General features: G+C 45.9%; 1 protein-coding gene across 1 annotated transcript; it reads right to left on the bottom strand.

Moving 5' to 3' along the window:
- Positions 1 to 514: 514 nt before the first annotated feature.
- On the bottom strand, positions 515 to 16,386 carry LOC129329950 (vomeronasal type-2 receptor 26-like). Its single transcript, XM_054979715.1, has 5 exons — positions 16,169 to 16,386; positions 14,140 to 14,431; positions 8,778 to 8,996; positions 8,328 to 8,454; positions 515 to 1,425 (listed from the first exon to the last, which is right to left on the bottom strand). The coding sequence occupies exons 1-5, from the start codon at positions 16,384 to 16,386 to the stop codon at positions 515 to 517; spliced, it is 1,767 nt and encodes a 588-aa protein (XP_054835690.1).
- Between the last annotated feature and the right edge of the window lie 1,061 nt (positions 16,387 to 17,447).

Below are 17,447 nucleotides of genomic sequence, written 5' to 3'. Positions count from 1 at the left end.
TCCAAGGAGACCGAGAAGGAGGGGGATGCGTTGCCCAAAGATGTATTGCAAAAAGACGAATCGGGAGGCTGGTACAAGCAGGGGAAATTGTACATGCCAGCCAGCATAAGGGGGGAAGTCTTAAAGCAATGTCATGATTCCAAACTGGCCGGGCACTTTGGCTATCTAAAAACACTGCACCTAGTACAGAGACAATTTTGGTGGCCCGGCATGAGAAAAGATATTTCTCCATACCTTTCTGCATAACCAAGACAGAATCATGATATTACAACCCCTTGAGGATAAATATGAGTTATTTTGCATTTAATTCTTTCCATCAAAGAGTAAGCACTTTCCAGTGGTTGGCCATGGGAGAAATAATAGGCTGAATAGTTCACAGCATGTTACAGAAACTGAAAACATATTGTTGGGGCACGTTCAACACCAACAGATTTATTAATGATGCCTTTAAAAAAACATTCATTCATGAGTATTCTTAGTCTGAAATTCAAACTAGTAAATGGGATTCCAGGACTTAGATTCCTTTATTATTTTTCCTTATGAGGTGATCTTTGCTATTAAGATTAGGCCTCAGAACAATAATGTAACATTTGGGGGAAAAGATGCACCCCAGGAGACCAGCACCGGAGGCCAAGATGGAGAAGATCTCCACGGCCACCATGGACTTCCCTTTGGTGCTCAGGTAGGTTGGCACAAAGGAGACCCAAACGCTGCAAAACACCAGCATGCTGAAGGTGATAAACTTGGCTTCATTAAAGCTGTCTGGCAGCTTCCTCGCTAGGAAAGCCACCGTGAAGCTGACAAGGGCCAGGAAACCCATGTAGCCTAAGATGATGTAAAACATAGTGACCGAACCTTCATTGCATTCCGCTATGATCTCTTCCTCCAAGGAATGGAAGTCCAGATTTGGGAATGGAGGAGAGGTTGCCAGCCAAACAGCACAGAGAACCCCTTGGAGGAGAGGGCAGGTCAGGACAATGGAGTTGATCCACTGTCCCCCCAAAAGTTTCCTTGTCATGTTTCCTGGCCTGGTAGCCATAAAGGCCAGAACTACCGTGACTGTTTTGGCCAACACGGAAGAAATGGCCAAAGAGAAGATTATGCCAAAAGCAGTCTGTCGCAAAAGGCAGGTGACCTTCCTGGGCCGACCGATGAAGAGCAAGGAGCAGAGAAAGCAGAGCAGGAGAGAACTGAGGAGGACGTAGGTGAGGTCTCGGTTATTGGCTTTGACGACTGGAGTGTCACGGTGCTTAAGGAATGCTGCCAGCACAAGAGCTGTCATCAAAGCGAGCAAAAGAGCAAGAGAAGATAAAGTGAACCCCAGACTGTCTTGATAGGAAAGGAAAATCACATTCTTGGAGATGCACCGGTCTTGATTCTTGTTTGGGTGTTGATCTTCTGGACACCAGGTGCAGTGATCGGCATCTGGAACAAACAACCAGCACTGAAGTATCTCCGACAGAACATAAGCAATCTTTGGGTGCTGTCCAATTCAGCCCTCATGGAAGGAGACAGAATGGTACATTGGCCACCTTAATGAATATGTTCTCAAAATGTGGATTGGGCCCAAAATCAGGTTCAGAACTGGGGGAGGAGGAGCAGGGTTGGCTGGGAGAGGCATCTCTAGGAGGCTCGATTGCGGAATTCTGATGGCAGATTTCAGTTTGCTGCTGCACAATGCACAAAGTGACAATGGGATGCAGCTGGTTGTTCAGTAACACTATATATTTATAAATACTAAACACAAAAAAGCAGCCTATGTAGCCCAGGCAAGCCTCATTTTGTCAGAGCTCTGCAGCTAAGCAGAGTTGGCTGTGGTTAGTACTTGGGTAGGAGAACACCAAGGAAGTCCAGGGTGCTACATGGAGGATATCAATGGCAAACCATCCCTGCTCATCTCTTGCCATAAAATGCCACAGTTGGGGTTGCCATAAGTTGGTTGTGACTTGATGGACTTTACCTTAAACATGAAAGATTGAATAAAATTGGTCCAGTGTTAACTGATGTTAGAAAACAGTGTTGCACTTACTTGTAACTGTTGTTCATCAAGTTCATTCTGTGCAGACACACATTGGGACTGCGCTTGTGCAGGCCTTCCTCAGAGAGAGATTTGTAGCTCTAAAAACCTCAGAAAATGGGCAGACCCCACCCAAAGCGCATGTGTGGCATTTCGCGCCCAAACACAGAAGGGCGGGGCGCCCATTTTGTCCCTCAGTTCTCCTATGCCACCGGAGGTTAACAAGTGTATATTTCCTCACAGCGGCATAGGAGGGAGGGAATGTGTGTCTGCACAAAATGAACTCGACGACCAACAGTTACAGGTAAATGCAACACTGTTTTCATCGTCGTTCTTCTGTGCAGCCCCACATTGGGAGTATAACAAGCTACTCACCAATGGGGCAGGTGTGAGGAAAAATTTGCTTCTCACTCTTTTAGAGTCATTCTCACCTTCTTTCTTTTCCTTTTATTTATTTATTTTTTAGGCAAATAACGACTGAAGAACCGCATTCCCCACAGCAGAATCCAATCTGGAACCGGCATCTACTGCATAGTGCCTGATGAACGTATCCAATGACGACCACGTGGCGGCCTAGCAGATCTCCCTTAAGAGTTTTGCCCAAAGGAAAGCCGCTGAGGAAGACTGCGACCGAGTAGAATGAGCTCTGATCATGCTGGGGCGTGGCTTTCTTTCTACGGCATAGCACCTCCTGATCGTTGCCACAATCCACCTAGCGAGGGATTGGTTAGAAGCGGGTAAACCCATACGAGGGCCTGCGTAATAAAGGAACAGAGACCTAGTTTTCCTGAAGGACCATGTCCTATCTAAATAATACAATAAAGCCCTTTTCGCATCCAAACTGTGTAATGCCCTTTCTGCGTCTGAAGTTGGGTTAGGGAGGAAAACTGGAAGTATTACCTTTTGCGAGAAAAACTGTAAGAAAGGGGGATCTACCCTTAACTCAGCCAACTCACCCATTCTCTTTAATGATGTAATCGCTACTAGGAAGGCAACTTTCCAAGATAACAGGGCAAGCAGGCAACGTGCTAGCGGTTCAAAGGGGGGAAGCATTAACTGGGCTAGTACCAGAGACAGACTCCATTGAGGAGTCGGGGCTCATCTAGGAGGAAACATACAAAGTACCCCTTTTAAAAATTGCTTTGATGCATGGTTAGAAAAAAGTGTCTTACTGTCCACCTGTTCATTTGAACGCTGAAATAGCAGCCAGGTGGACTTTAACGGACGCAGCCATAAGGCCCCTACATAACAGGGAAAACAAATAGTCAAATACTCTGGGGACCGGGCAGGAAAAAGGTGAGAAACCCCTCTGTGTCACCCAATTCGCAAACGCCGTCCACTTTGTGGCATATGACTTCCTAGTAGATGGTTTCCTAGCATTCAGCAAGATCCGTGCCACTTCTTTAGAAAAACCTACAGTTTCGGGAATAGCAGTCATGCTGCCAGATTGAGGGAACTGCCATTGCGATGGTGTAATTGTTCCCTGTGAAGTAAGTCTAGGGTCTTTGGGAACAGGTAGAACCTGCCTTTTGCCATATTCCATAGAAGGGGAAACTGCTCCCTGCGAGCCCAGAAGGATGTTATGAGAATACACTGAGTTTGATAGCGTCTGATCCTGCACAGAACTTGAGGGAGCAGGAGTATTGGGGGAAAGGCATAAAACAACCCTTTGTCCCAAGGGATCTGGAAAGCGTCCCTGATTGAGTGGCTGTCAAGACCCGCCCTCGAGCAGAAAATCCTCGCTTCGGCATTCTGGGAGGTACAGGTCTATATCTGGACATCCCCAATTCTTGAAGACTGGGTGAAGGAATAAATCATTGATCGTCCACTCGTGGTGTGGCTTGAAGAACCTGCTCAATGTGTCTGCTCTGGAGTTTGAGAGGCCAGCTATGTGAAACGCTTGCGGGCAGGTGTTGTTGCAAATAGTCCATAGCCACAGGCATGTTGCCTCTCTGCAGAGGGTCAGGGAAGTGGTCCCACCCTGTTTGTTGAGATAATAGAGAGTGTTGTTGTTGTTTGTTTGCACCTGCACTATCTTGTCTCGTACCAGCTCTGCAAAGGAAGCAAGGGAATAGCATATGGCTCTCAGTTCTAAGACATTTATATGCATCTGCAATTCACCAGGGGATCAAATGTCCTGTACAGTGAAATCCACAAGGTGCCCTGGAGGGAGGGGACACCCTTGAGTAAGTTGGACGGTTCCCTCCACCATCTTAGGGATGTAGTGATCAACCTAGGGATAGAGAGCCTTCGTAATTGGGAATCTGCAAGAGGGTCAAAGGCCCTGATGAACCAATTCTGCAGAGGCCTCATAGGAAGGGAACCACCCCTGTGGAGGAGGCCATAAGACCCAGCAACCTCTGAATGAATTTTGCAGACTGAAACCACTTTGATTCCACCTGTCTCACCAGGGATTGAATTATTCGCATTCTTCCTATGGAAAGGAAAGCCCTCCCCACGGTGGCATCCAAGGTGACACCTATGAACTGGACACACTGTGAAGGCTCAAGGTTGGACTTCTTCCAGTTAATCAATAGGTCTAACTGTGAGATTGTGGTGGTGGTAATCTGAATGTGTTCCAGCAGGGACTCCCTGGACTAGTCCAGAAGGAGTCAGGAGTAAATTGTACATCTCCTCGATCATAGGAAGGCCACCACCACTGCCATACACTTAGTGAAAACCCTGGGGGCTGATGATAACCCAAACAGTAACACTGTATACTGAAACGTCCTCCCCGTAACAGAAACGTGATGGTAAGGTTGATAACTGTACCTTGTATTGCATTGGTATTGTTGCCATCCCTGGTTGCGATACTTATACTGCTGTTGATGTTGGGGATGTTGCTGCATTGCAATGACCCCCAGAGGGTGAGCTGTTTCTCTGTTCATTTTCATCTGATTCAGTGAATCATCGGTCTTTTCAGAGAAAAGTGAGGTGCCCTCAAATGGGAAGTCTTCTATCTTGCTACATTTGCTGGAGGTCAGAGCATTGGATCTTAACCAGGATTGACGGTGAAGTACCACCGCCATGGCCATGGCTCGTGCGTAACAATCGGCTTCATGTTTGGCAGCCATCATTTGTTGCTTCGCAAGTCTAGACGCCTCCCTTTGAAGAACTCTGAATAATGATTTCTTGTTCCCGAGAAATGTACATCTGCAATGTATGAAGAGAGCTGTTCCCATAGAAATAAGTTGTACGACCCCATAATGGCCTGATAGTTAGAGATGCGGAAATTCAGAGCAGCTGAAGAGTAAATCTTCCATCCCAGTTGATCAAGTTTGCGTCCCTCTCTATCACTTGGAGAAGAGTGCAGACCATATTTGCTCTTAGGCTGTATCTCCTCCGTTACGAGGGAGGAGGGCTTAGGATGGTTGAAAAGAAAAATGCAATCTTGCTGTTTCAGCTGGTAATAGCCTTCCACATTGTGTGAAGTGGCAGGTACAGAAGCCTGCTTTCCCCAGACTCCATGGACAATGTCCAAAAGGTCCTCCACTGCTGAGAAGGCTATCGACACTGTGGAGTCGGAGTACAGTGCCTGGAGCACCTTACTCTTTGTTTTGGAAGAGGTGCTGGATACATCTAATTCGAGAGCCCTGGCCATCTGCAGCATCTGCTCTGCAAAAAGTCTATAATCCTCAGATGGGGAAGATGAAGCGGGGTCTCCCACCATCTCTTCGGGAGATGGTTCAGAAGCTATGTCTGACACCTTTTCATAATGAGATACGGATTCGATGTCCTCCTCTGACCGAGAGGCGGGTTCCATGGATGCGGTTAGTTGGTCTCTGGAAGGACCTGAATTCCAAACTTGCTGGCGTTGCTCTGAGATAGGTTGAGGAGGAGGTGGTGGCAATGCAGATGCTGACTGGAGCCAAGACACAAACTCCTGCCAGTTAAGTGCTTGCACTTGGTAAGGAGTTTGAAAAGCCCAGGATGGTCCAGGAGCAAAGGGTGCTGGTGGGGCTGAGGCTGGAACCAGCCATGGAAATGGTGCATACTGCTGCGTAGGTTGGAACTGAGTCTGTACCTGTGTTGGAACCGACATAGTCAAAACCTGCTGTTGCTGGGCTGATGTACGCCGATCCGATCGGTTAGGGCTGGGATCAGGAGCAGAGGAGAAGGCAGGTTCCGACTCCTCAAACGGTCCCTCCCCTTCGAAGTCTTGGTGGAAGACTGGGGTGGGTGGAGGAGATGGTGTCAAAGGAGGGTGTAGGATCTCCTCCTCAATAACCAGAGATGGCGTGGAGGATGTTGATCGATGTTTCCCTTTATGGGAAGAAGAAGAGGAGGACCTCGTCAGATGCTTGGTCTTTGCCTTGGCCTTTTTTGGCAATGGTTCCGAGGAAGCACATTCTAATCTGATCGGTTCCAGGGAACGGTGTTTGGGAGGAACCGGCTTGTCCTTCGGATTCATCTCGGAACTGGTAGCGTCAGTGGAAAGAGTCTGTTCCGAGGGAGTTGAGGCTTGTAGTGTCAAAGGGCCCTGGTGCCCAGCCTTTGTAGTCGCAATCTCAGCACTGGGCACCGGGTCTGAATCAGCGGGTGTTTGCGCTGTTGGTTTAGTGGAACCCAATAGTACCATCTCCCAAAGGGCCGCCTTAAGCCTGGCTGCCCAATTGCTGCTCCCCTTCGGTGTGAAATGTTGGCAATGGAAGCAAGCGGAGACATTATGGGACTCACCCAAACAAAGCAGGCATAAGGAGTGTTCATCTGCCTGAAGCATTTTCATGTCACATTTCGAGCACTTTTTGAATAACACCTTCTGCGCCATCCTCGCTGCGGAGGAATTATACTACTAACAACAACTATAATAACTACTAATAACTATAACTACTGATAACTAGAACTAGAACTAACTAACAACAACTAACAACAGAGGTTAAAATGAGGAGAATAGAGCGAACGACCTCTCTCACTGGCAGCAAAAAGAAAACTGAGGGACAAAATGGGCGCCCCGCCCTTCTACGCTGCGTTTGGGCGCAAAATACTACGCTTGCGCTTTGGGCGGGGTCCACCCATTTTTTGAGGTTTTTAGAGCTATAAATCTCTCTCCGAGGCAGGCCTGCGCAAGCGCAGTCCCAATGTGGGGCTGCACAGAAGAATGACGACGAATCCTACATTTCACATTGGGAAGGGAGAAAGCAGCATGCAGTTACTTTGAATAACTGTCCCAAAGTTTACAGTAAGAAAAGAAGTGTGTCCCACTCCAAATGGTTTGAAAAGCACTGGTGTAAACCTCAGGGTGCAAATTCGCCTTGGCTGTCTTCTCCCCGCCCCTGCTCCCTACCCCAGTAGGGTCTGAAAGTCTACAACATAATTTTTGGACAAAAGCAAACAGAATTTCCAAATTTCAAGGGGACTCAAAATTATTCAAGGAAACCCTACTTGGATTTTGTGGCTGAATTCCCCCCTTCATCAAAGTCCTCAAATAGAAACAAAGTCCAAACCAGAAAGAATTTTGTACAGTCTTCTACAGAAAAGGCAGAAAAAACCTGACATGACATCTAACAGTAAAAAATAATATGCAGAAGACAAAGCAGTATGGGGTCTGAACTGATGGGAAAACCCTATGCAGAATAGCTCAAAGAGTGGTGGAAATTATTTCTCAGTGGTAAATGTCTTATGATTTAGGATGGGAGTAATGAGGAAACAAAAGGGTATTTTTTCCCCAAGAGTCTTGGATCATTTCTATGGAATTTTAAACATATTGCACTTGACAAACTGTGAGATCCACCTACCATAAGAAACAACATTAGCTCTTTTCACATTAACCGCTTTTGTAATATACTAAAGCACTTTCCCACTGAAAACCAATCGATTTCTGCATCGACAGGGTGACCATTTTCTGTTGTTTGCATGCAGCCAAGAAAGGTAAGTTTTGTCTCAATTCTCTTTATCGAGTGGGGACACTGAAATAGAAAATGGCGTGGCTAAAGAAGAAGGGGTAGAGCCAAATTTTGAGATGCCAAATGGAAGGGGATGTGGTTAGAGGAAAACAGGGTTGTACCAATGAGGAAAGGGGGCACAGTTATACTCTGTTGCTTAGAGCCCACAAAAACCTGGATCCAGCCCTGCAGGATGGTGTAGTTGGGGCTGCGTTCACGGCTGAGGTCCAGGGCCCTAACTGTTAGGGTCTGCAAGAGGCCTTAAAAGCAAGCTGTAGCTTTTCATTACCATCTAAATTGGTGGTGGTGGCGGTGGTGGTGACGAGCCATTAATGCTAACTCATATTTATACTCCTTGAAATCCATTCAGGTTTATACTCCTTGCAACTTCTCCATTCTTACATTAGTTTCAAGATTTGTTAAGCTACCTGTGTGGTTAGAAATGGTCCCTCTTGGACAACGTACACATTCGTAACAGCAAACCCACTTCCCTTCTTGAATTTTTCTGCTGTCCCCTGGCGAGCAGCTCTCCACACACCTGGAAGAGGGCAGCATCTAAGCAGGAAAAGAGAAAATGCCGAGGTTTTCCACATGCTTGGAATTACTTGCTTGCCCTAAAGCACACTCAGAGTTACGGAAAGATTTTTTCATCTACACTCTGGAAAGAATTACCAACTTAGGAGTCCCAAATCTCTCCAGAAAGTTTGGATAGTTTAGTAAAGCCACTAAATTAGGCTCAAAATAGAAGAATATCATTCTGGAGACCAACATCTGAGCTAATTCACCCTTTACCCTCTCATCTAGAAATACTCTGAAAGGATCTCCCCGGAAACTTCTCTATTACTCTTTTGAGCCCAGAATAGTCGCTTCTTCCCCACCTGGGTAGCCCAAACAATCTGATTAGAGTTGAGGATGAAATCTTGGCCTGGGGGAGCCCGAGGATCGATCCTTCCAACTTTCACTTGCGCTGAAGATTGATTTGGGGAAAAGATCAAGTTCAGAATATCGTAGCCAGCTGATTTGTCATCATTTTCTGCAAGAACGACTTCCTCTCCAGCGCTGTTGTTGAATTGGGTGTTCCTCAAAAAGGCGTGAATCTGAAATAAAAGAGAAGCTTATGAAAGGAGGAAAGTGGTCGTCGTAACTATGAAGGTTGAGATTTTGGAGCTGGCTAGCAAGAAAGAAACCAAGGAAAGGAGGATGCATACTAGCTTCATTTTGGAGTGGGGCAAGAGTGGTCTGATGGTGCCCCCTCCTCACTGGGTCCCTCTGCTAATTGGGGGGAGGTCTCCTTCCATGGTGTGATAGCCCAAGGGATGAGCAGCCAGAACAATCCCAATAACTCTTCAGCTGAAATATCTGACACATGAAGAACACGTGTTGGGAGATGCAATGTTAGCCGGGAAGAGTAGTTTAAGAAGACAGAACTGGTGGCAGGGCAAAGGCTTTCCTATACACTGGAGCTGTGTGAAGGCGCTGTGAAATGCCAGAAGGGCATCTTCAGCCCGTTATAACTTCTCCAGGGCCAAGCCCGGCTCTGGAAGGTAGCTCTAGCCCATTTCTGTTCCTCGCTGCCCTCTGGTTGCACTCCCACACAGTTTTAGACTGGAGAGATGAAATTGTCAGAGCCTTCGGGGAGGCAAAGATGAAATTAACAAACCCTCTGAGGAGTGATCTCCGCAGGCTCTGTCTTTTAAAACTATACTTCCTGGCTAGCATCTCCGTGCACTTGATGAACACGCGCCGAGGCATCTCGTGTAGAGAGACTGTGAGAATGAACTTGCTAGCACAGGTGCAGCATCAGTTATGGGAGCCAAGCTACACTGAAAAAAGTCCAGAGGTCCCTGTTACCGGGCAATCAGTTCACTCAAGGAAACCACCTACGTATACTGAGCAGGGTAGGTCCACAGAAGGTAGACACAGCCTGGACATGGGCCCAGGTAAGGGAGAGCTTTCCACATTAAACAGACAAATTATAAAAGTGCCTCTTTCCTGAAAAGTTCTGGCTGCATGGAAGTTTTCCCGCTGTTTGGGTACTGAAATGCAGCAAATTTCGCTGATCTTCCAAACGTCATCGTTTCCCATTTTTCTCTGTTTTCCTCTGTGCTTTCTGAGGTCAGAACAACGTGCTTTGAGAAAGCACAGAGAAATGAGGGGTAAAAAAGAATGGAAAGATGTCAAACGGGAAATGAGAACACTTGGAGTAAAACGCTGTTCTTCCGCTCCCAAACCGTGGAAAAAACTACGTGTGAGAAGGTCACTGTGGCAGCTGTCCATGGATCTTGTCTGTGGCTGATGAAGTGGGCATCTATGAAACAAAGCATGCCAGATTGCCTCATTTCTTTCAGATGGGTCAGTAGCATTGCCTTTTCTTCTGCACCTCCAGGCTTCAAGATGCCCCTCAATGGCAGATCAGCAGGGGCCTGGGCTGTTCATTCCCTTACACAAAGAACGCATATCAGAGGGAGGACGTTACCTGCCATGGCTGGATATCCTGAAGCTTCTTGCCATTCCCCATCCTTGCGTGTTTTGATCTCAATTCGTATGCGCCGTGTAGTGCATGCGCCACAGAATAGACGGCATTGTAGATATTATAACTGTGGCCAGTCATGCTCATTTCAAATACGGAGGTTGGCAGTTCTGCAATTTTCTCCTTCCCTGTACAATAGTAGAAAATGCCTATTGGACGCTTGACACCCGGTTTCCTGATCACACAATTAAACACAAGTTCGCACCACTTTCCAAGAAAGACATCTCCTTGGAGTTGGTATGGATCTAAAGTTTGGAGAAAATGGTGGAATCCTGGCACATCGCTTGTGTGGCCTCTGAAGGATAGAGCACCATGGAAGGCCTGAACAGCCCCCCACTGAAAGAAGAATCCCATTGCTGCAAATTCCCATTGGCTTGTCACAATCCAGACCTTCCCAAGCGAGATCTTCTTCAATTCTTGGTATGAAGAAACTGGAATCATTACGTTTCGTATGGCATTTGAGTCCCCGGATACAATCACCACTTTGGCCTTACTCTGAAAGATACGGGAAGCGATTTGCAAATAGTCTCGAGTAAGAGATGTATAGAATCTCAAGCTTTCTAACAAGATCCTTTCAATGAAGACAATGCAGATGTCATTCTGGTCAAGCATCGGTGTCAGGGCCTGTATGAAATTTTCCCCACTGTCGTCATCTGGAGCAATGACCCCAATCCAGTTCCAGTGGAAATGAAGGAGTAAGCGGATGAGCCCTACGTATTGTGTGACTTCACTGGGGTCAATCCTGAGGAAGGAAGGAAATTGGGTTCTCTCTCTCAGAACAGGGTAGAATGAGCCATAACCAAGCTGGTGGAGGGAAAAAACATACAAGTTTAAAAATGGATTTCTAAATTTGGGGTGATGTTTTCACTTCTTTGCAAAGTTAACACTGTAGAGGAAATCCCGCATCCTGCCGGCTGCCTTATTCTCTGTTAAGAAATCTCCCCTGCTTCCACATCTTGCCAGCCCCAAAGCTCAGGTATCAATCCATTGGGGGTTTTATGGGGTTGAGACCCAGGAAAGAACTGGGTTGCAGTGACGGAATCAGTTCGGCAGTCAAATGTTACTGAGAAAAGACACGCACACCCAGACACATAGAGAGGGGAGCTTTAGAAAAGTGGGAGTTCATTTGGAGGACTTAGCTTAGCAGAGCCAGGTTGGTGGCCAACACCTCTGTGTGATCTTCAGGGGTGGGGCGCAGGGTGGAGGTGAATTTGCATGACACGTGATGTCACATCCAGGCTAAAACCTGGATGTGACATCAGTGCATTGGGTGATGCTCTGGCAGTTATATGACTGCATATTATCACCTTCATGCTGGTGATAATTAATACATTGTCTTGTGGTTGTTAATAAAAGATTATTTTCCTATTTGTGGCTAAGACATTTTTATAGATCATACTGTAATGTATCTATTAGATCTAGAGGCAAACTGTTCCCTGTACAATCATAAATAATATTCTGAATTTGTTGCCAAAATGTTGAATAATAATACAGGCCCAAAATATATGAATGAAATCTACTCAACTGGAGGAACTTTTCCAACAAATGATAGTAGATCTTAGATCTTCTAGTAATAGTAGTAGACCCCAGACTAGACATTAAAATACCAATTGTACATAGTTTTTGCAAAATTTTCTTTTAGATCATAAAATATTAAATTTGAGCTCAGATGAGACCATAACCATTCCAAATTTCCACCAATATTCCTACTGACAACATATAATTCCATCTTTGAATAAATATCAAAGCTGATTTTTAAAGTTTTCAGTATGAAACAGTAGATGTTTACTTTGATTACATTATTATAAAGCAGTATTTCAATCTCTTGGCTTATCTCGAAGGTCACTATATTTTCTCATCAATGAAAACAACACGTAGCAGAGTTGCAATAATGAAAGAAAGGAGGTTTACAATCCTGTGAAACGTATTCAAATGATAACAAAATACCACGAGAAAAAAGGATTATTATAATTATATCTTTGCAAAACCTTTTCTATGAGGCAAGATTGGAGAGTCTGGGACTTTTCAGTCTAGAAAAAGAAGGCTAAGGGGAGATACAATAGGGGTTTATGCATGGGATGGAGAAAGGGGATAGAGAGAGCTTATCCTAGAAGAAAAACTGGGCCCCATTCTATTTTTCAGGCTATAGCAAATTTTAAAATCTGCTACAACAGGAGAAAAATGCCCGTTTCTTTGAAGACATAACATTACATCCCCAGGCTTAATGTTTAATATCCTGAAAGAGTTGCTATTCTTCCCAGGTGTCGATGTCTTTCTTCTGTTTTAGGATGTTTATCTCAAGCCTCCTATGTTGGTTGTGTTATACGTGGTTTTTGCCTGTAAGTTTTAGTGATATATTGGCCCCTTTTCTTTGTGTGGTAAGCTTTTTTCTCAAAGCAGGCACAGAGGGCTTATCTACTCTAATCTGGAGAACTGGGTTCGATTCCGCACTCCTCCATTTGAAACCAGCTGGGTGACTTCAGGTCAGTCACAGCTTCTAGGAGCTCTCAACCCCACCCACCTCACAGGGTGTTTTGTTGTGGGGATAATAATAACATACTTTGTAAACCTCTCTGAGTGGGCATTAAGTGGTCCTGAAGGGTAGTATATTAATCGAATGTTGTTGTTGTTGTTGTTACTTATTCACAGCAGTTCTGAATACAAGCTTTTGGAAGGCAGCCCAAACAGGAGGTCATAGCTCCTATTTGGCGTGTTTGGATCAGCACCAGCACATAGAGAATCATACAATCATAGGGTTGGAAGGGACCTCCAGGGTCATCTAGTCCAACCCCAATGCACAATGCAGGAAATTCACAACTACCTCCCCTTCCCCCACATACCCCCCCCCCCCGTGTCCCCTGTTCCATGCCCAAAGATGGCAAAACACTGTCAGGATCCCTCGCCGAACTAGCCTGGGGAAAATTGCTTCCTGACGTGTTCTTGTAGGGCACAATCTCTGGACTGCCAGGCTGTGTGATTTGGGGTGATCCAAACATTTTGGGGGGTACAGTTACCCCCCCTTTCTGCGTATTGATTTGTTCTAGGGGCACCCTACTTTGAAGTTGTTAACTCAAGAACTGAGCTTTGTAGGAGGACCCAGTATATGTCCACTTAGAGGGACGAGTCTGCCGAATATGGTAGTGTATGATATGTGCTTGGGGGGCAGAGATATTCAATTTCCACCAATATTTTTCTTTGGCTTTTCGAATAAGGAACCAACTTCAGCTTCATAGGTTTGGGGACAGTTCAGCTCTCCCCTTTGACCCTCATTTATAATAAAGGAGCTGCGACAGTGACCAGTCATCTCAGCATTTGTTTCAATGCAGCCTTCCTCCAGACTGGAGTGTCTTTTTTGCAGTAAATCTATCTCACCCAGTTTTATCCTGCCCTTCTGCCAAATTGCTCAGGGCAACTCACTGGGCTCTTTCCTCCTCTGCGTTATCTTCAGAACAACAACCCTGTGAGGTAGGTAAGCAGGCCACGCACATTCATAGCAGCGTGCGGATCAGATTCTAGTCCAAGCCTCTAACCACCACACCACACTGGCTGTAAATCCTAATTATTGTCATAGCAAATATATAACGCAAGGTCCTGCTTCTTTTCAGAAATGGCCTTTCAGCACTCTAAACGTAGGCAAGTCCTACAACCTCCCTAAATGTGCATGTACCTCCCCAATCTCACATACCTCTCCCCAGAAAACATCCTCTTACCTGTGGGATCTTGAAGATGCCCAAGAGGGAGGCCATCTGCACAGAGATTCTGGAGAAGAGACTTCCAATGACAGAGAGCAGCTTCTCCTCTTGGCTGCATCTATAGTTAGGGACCACTTGTCCCCGCGCAGAGAGAAATGACAGGCTGGCCTGGTAGGTCATTCTTGCAACGTACATGTCCTCAAAAATGCGGAAGCCCAGAGTGACATTGGGGAGGAGTGCCGGATCCTTGTTGATCTCTTTGATGGCAAAAACAAAGGCCAGGATGTGCTGATAGTTTTTAGGTACTGGGCTAGAATCAGAGGTACGTGGTAAGGGAGACTGGGCAGAATAAGGGATACAAAGGAAAACCATCCGTTTTCACCTCCATTGTACTGAGCTGCAACGAGAGGTGTACATCGCAAGAGAAAGGCAGAAAGAAAGGCCATCTGGTTCCACTCCGATATCAACCCCAACCCAGACTTAAATACTCATTTTAAGTCCATTTAACAGGACTTATTGTAAAGTTTTTTAAAAAGCACTTTATTACACAATGGAGCAATCAACAAACATCCAGGTTCCTTTAGCTTAATGGATTCTTTAACGGTAACTGCAGGGCAGATAACTTGGCTTGAAAGATGGAGATGCAACAATAACTAAGGCTGTTTCTTGTCCACTAGGCACAGGGTTGTCCTGGCCTGGTTCTGAATAATTCCTGCAGGCACCTTTCCCTCCTACTTGCACAGAGGCCTTCTGGGTTAGCCACTTAAAGAGGCAGAGCACAACTGCCTCTTTAATACTAAATTGGGAGGGGTAGCAAATATGGCAGAAGACAGAGTCAAGATACAGGCTGTTCTTGACAGGCTGGAAAACTGGGCTAAAACCAATAAAATGAATTTCAACAAAGATAAATGTAAAGTGGAAAAATCAAAGGCATAATGATAGGATGGGGGAGACTTGTCTTGGTAGTAGTACGTGCGAAAAGGATCTAGGGGTCTTAGTAGACTATACACTGAACATGAGTCAGCAGTGTGATTTGGTAAGGAAAACACAATTTTGGGCTGTATCAACAGTGTCCAGATCACATGAAGTGATGGTATTGCTTTACTCTGCTCTGGTTAGACCTCACCTAGAGTATTGTGTTCAGTTTGGGGCACTATAATTTAAGAAGGATATAGACAAGCTGGAACATGTCCAGAGGAGGGCAACAAAGATGGTGAGGGGTCTGGAGGCCAGATCTTATGAGGAAAGGTTGAAGGAACTCAGAATGTTTCGTCTGGAGAGGAGCTGACTGAGAGATGATATGATAACCATCTTCAAGTACTTGAAGGGCTGTCCTATAGAGGCCAGCACGGAGTTGTTTTCCGTTGCTCCAGAAGGTCGGATCAGAACCAGTGGGTTGAAATTAAATCTAAAGAGTGTTCAGCTAAACATCAGGAAGAACTTCCTGACAGTTAGAGCGGTCCCTCACTGGAGGTGGTGGGCTCTCCTTCTTTGGGGGTCTTTAAGCAGAGGCTAGATGGCCACCTGACTGCAATGCTGATTCTGTGAACCTGGGCAGATCATGAGAGGGAGGGCAGGGAAGGATACATCAGTGCTTACTTCTCATGGCCCTTCTTACATGCCCAGGGTAATGCCAATCACCACCTTGGGGTCAGGTAGCAATTTTTCCCAGGCCAGTTTGGCCAGGGATCCTGAAGGGGTCTTTTTGCCATCTTCTGGGCATGGAGCAGGGGTCACTGGGTGTGTGTGAGTGTGTGTGGGGGAATAGTTGTGAATTTCCGGCATTGGGCAGTGGGCTGGACTAGTTGACCCTAGAGGTACCTTCCAGCTCTATAATACTGATTCTAAAAAAGAAAACCTGGCATTTCCTAGTCCTTTATTGATATGGAACCACACTATTTGGTCAGCTGGTTCATGGAATCGAACATTCTCTAGCACTAAATTCACCCTTCTCCAGGGTTAATCTTTTCTAGAAGTGCCACTGGAATTTGCTGTAAAGGTTGAAAGCAGAGCAAATCAGAGCTCTCCTGCTCCTGGGAAAACTCACCGTGCAACTGGGGTATTTCTGGGAAGCCTTTCAAATAAACTGAATGAGGCTGAAGTCTTGTAGTGGGGCAAAATCCCACCAATAAGGAGGTCTCCCGGCCTGTAATAGTCTTCTTCTAGCTGGATGGGTCTGGCCATGTGGCAGTCAGTCCTTAGCACCCCGAGGGTGTCCTGAGGCAGCAGGAGCCACGAGAAAAGCAGCAGCCAGAAGAGCAGCATGGCCAAGAAATCTGCCTTCCTAGGTCAGCAACCACATTCACTGGATAGAACCTGAAAAGCAGCTTGCAGGAAAGGTCTCAGATGGGGTCCTAGATGGGAGGAAGAAAGCATCCAGATGCTTAGTACCCACCCAGCCCCACTTGCAAAGGTTGGAGGCAAATCTATAACAGACTCAGCACGAACATGTTTTGTCCTGGAGTTCTTTGTCCTTGATTCGGTGGGAGGGAAACCTCAAGGATTCAGTAAAAAATTACTGTGATTTGGATAATTTCAGAGGAAAGGAATAATTGCATCTCAGTAGTGCTGGGCTCCTTTTGCACTTCAGCTAGAGGCAGAAATGTTTGCTTGAACTTCTGCTGCTGCGTGGGGAGATCAGCTCAGGGGGTTGGACTTCTCTGTCTAAGTTTGGAACTTGGGCCTTTGTGAAACTGAACTGCAGAATTCAAAATGGAGTTCAGGAGCGGGCCAAACTTAGGGCCAAACTACGCAAGATGAATTATGCACATTTAAAAGCGAGTTTTGAAGTACACATGCTCCAATGTCCCAGTGTTCACTTTCCCAACAGCTGACCACGTGTCCTGTAAGTTCAGTCTATGTGTGTAGCTGCATTTGTAAGTGTCCATAGTCATAATCAGTGAGTTGACAGTGCAGAGTGCCAATTTTGGTCGGCGTGGGGGGGAGACAAGGGATGGTATCCCATGATGCACCTTCTCTTTGCACATTCTGAAATCTTTCTCGGCAGTACAAAGCAAATTTGGTAAAATTCGGCCTTTGTTTCCAATGGGAAATGCAATCTGGTGCTTTCTGGGGCCGGGGGGGGGGCATTTTTGGACCAAATTTTACTACGTTTGCTGGAAACTTACTCCTAACTGTCTTCTAATGACTCCTCAAGTTTCATAAATATTGGACTTCAGGAGCCATTTTATGCCCCCCCAGGAAGGTGCCCCCAGCCACCTTCAATCTCCATTATTCCCTATGGGGAAAACTATGGGGCTATGCAGGGAGATAGGGGTGGCATTTTAAAATTGTTTTTGTATTATAAATGGTATGTTGTAGTATGT

The sequence above is a fragment of the Eublepharis macularius genome, chromosome 5, assembly GCF_028583425.1.
Source record: "Eublepharis macularius isolate TG4126 chromosome 5, MPM_Emac_v1.0, whole genome shotgun sequence".
Classification (NCBI taxonomy): Eukaryota; Metazoa; Chordata; class Lepidosauria; order Squamata; family Eublepharidae; genus Eublepharis; species Eublepharis macularius.
The sequence above is the reverse complement of the archived record's forward strand: the minus strand, read 5'-3'. Positions and strand labels throughout refer to the sequence as shown.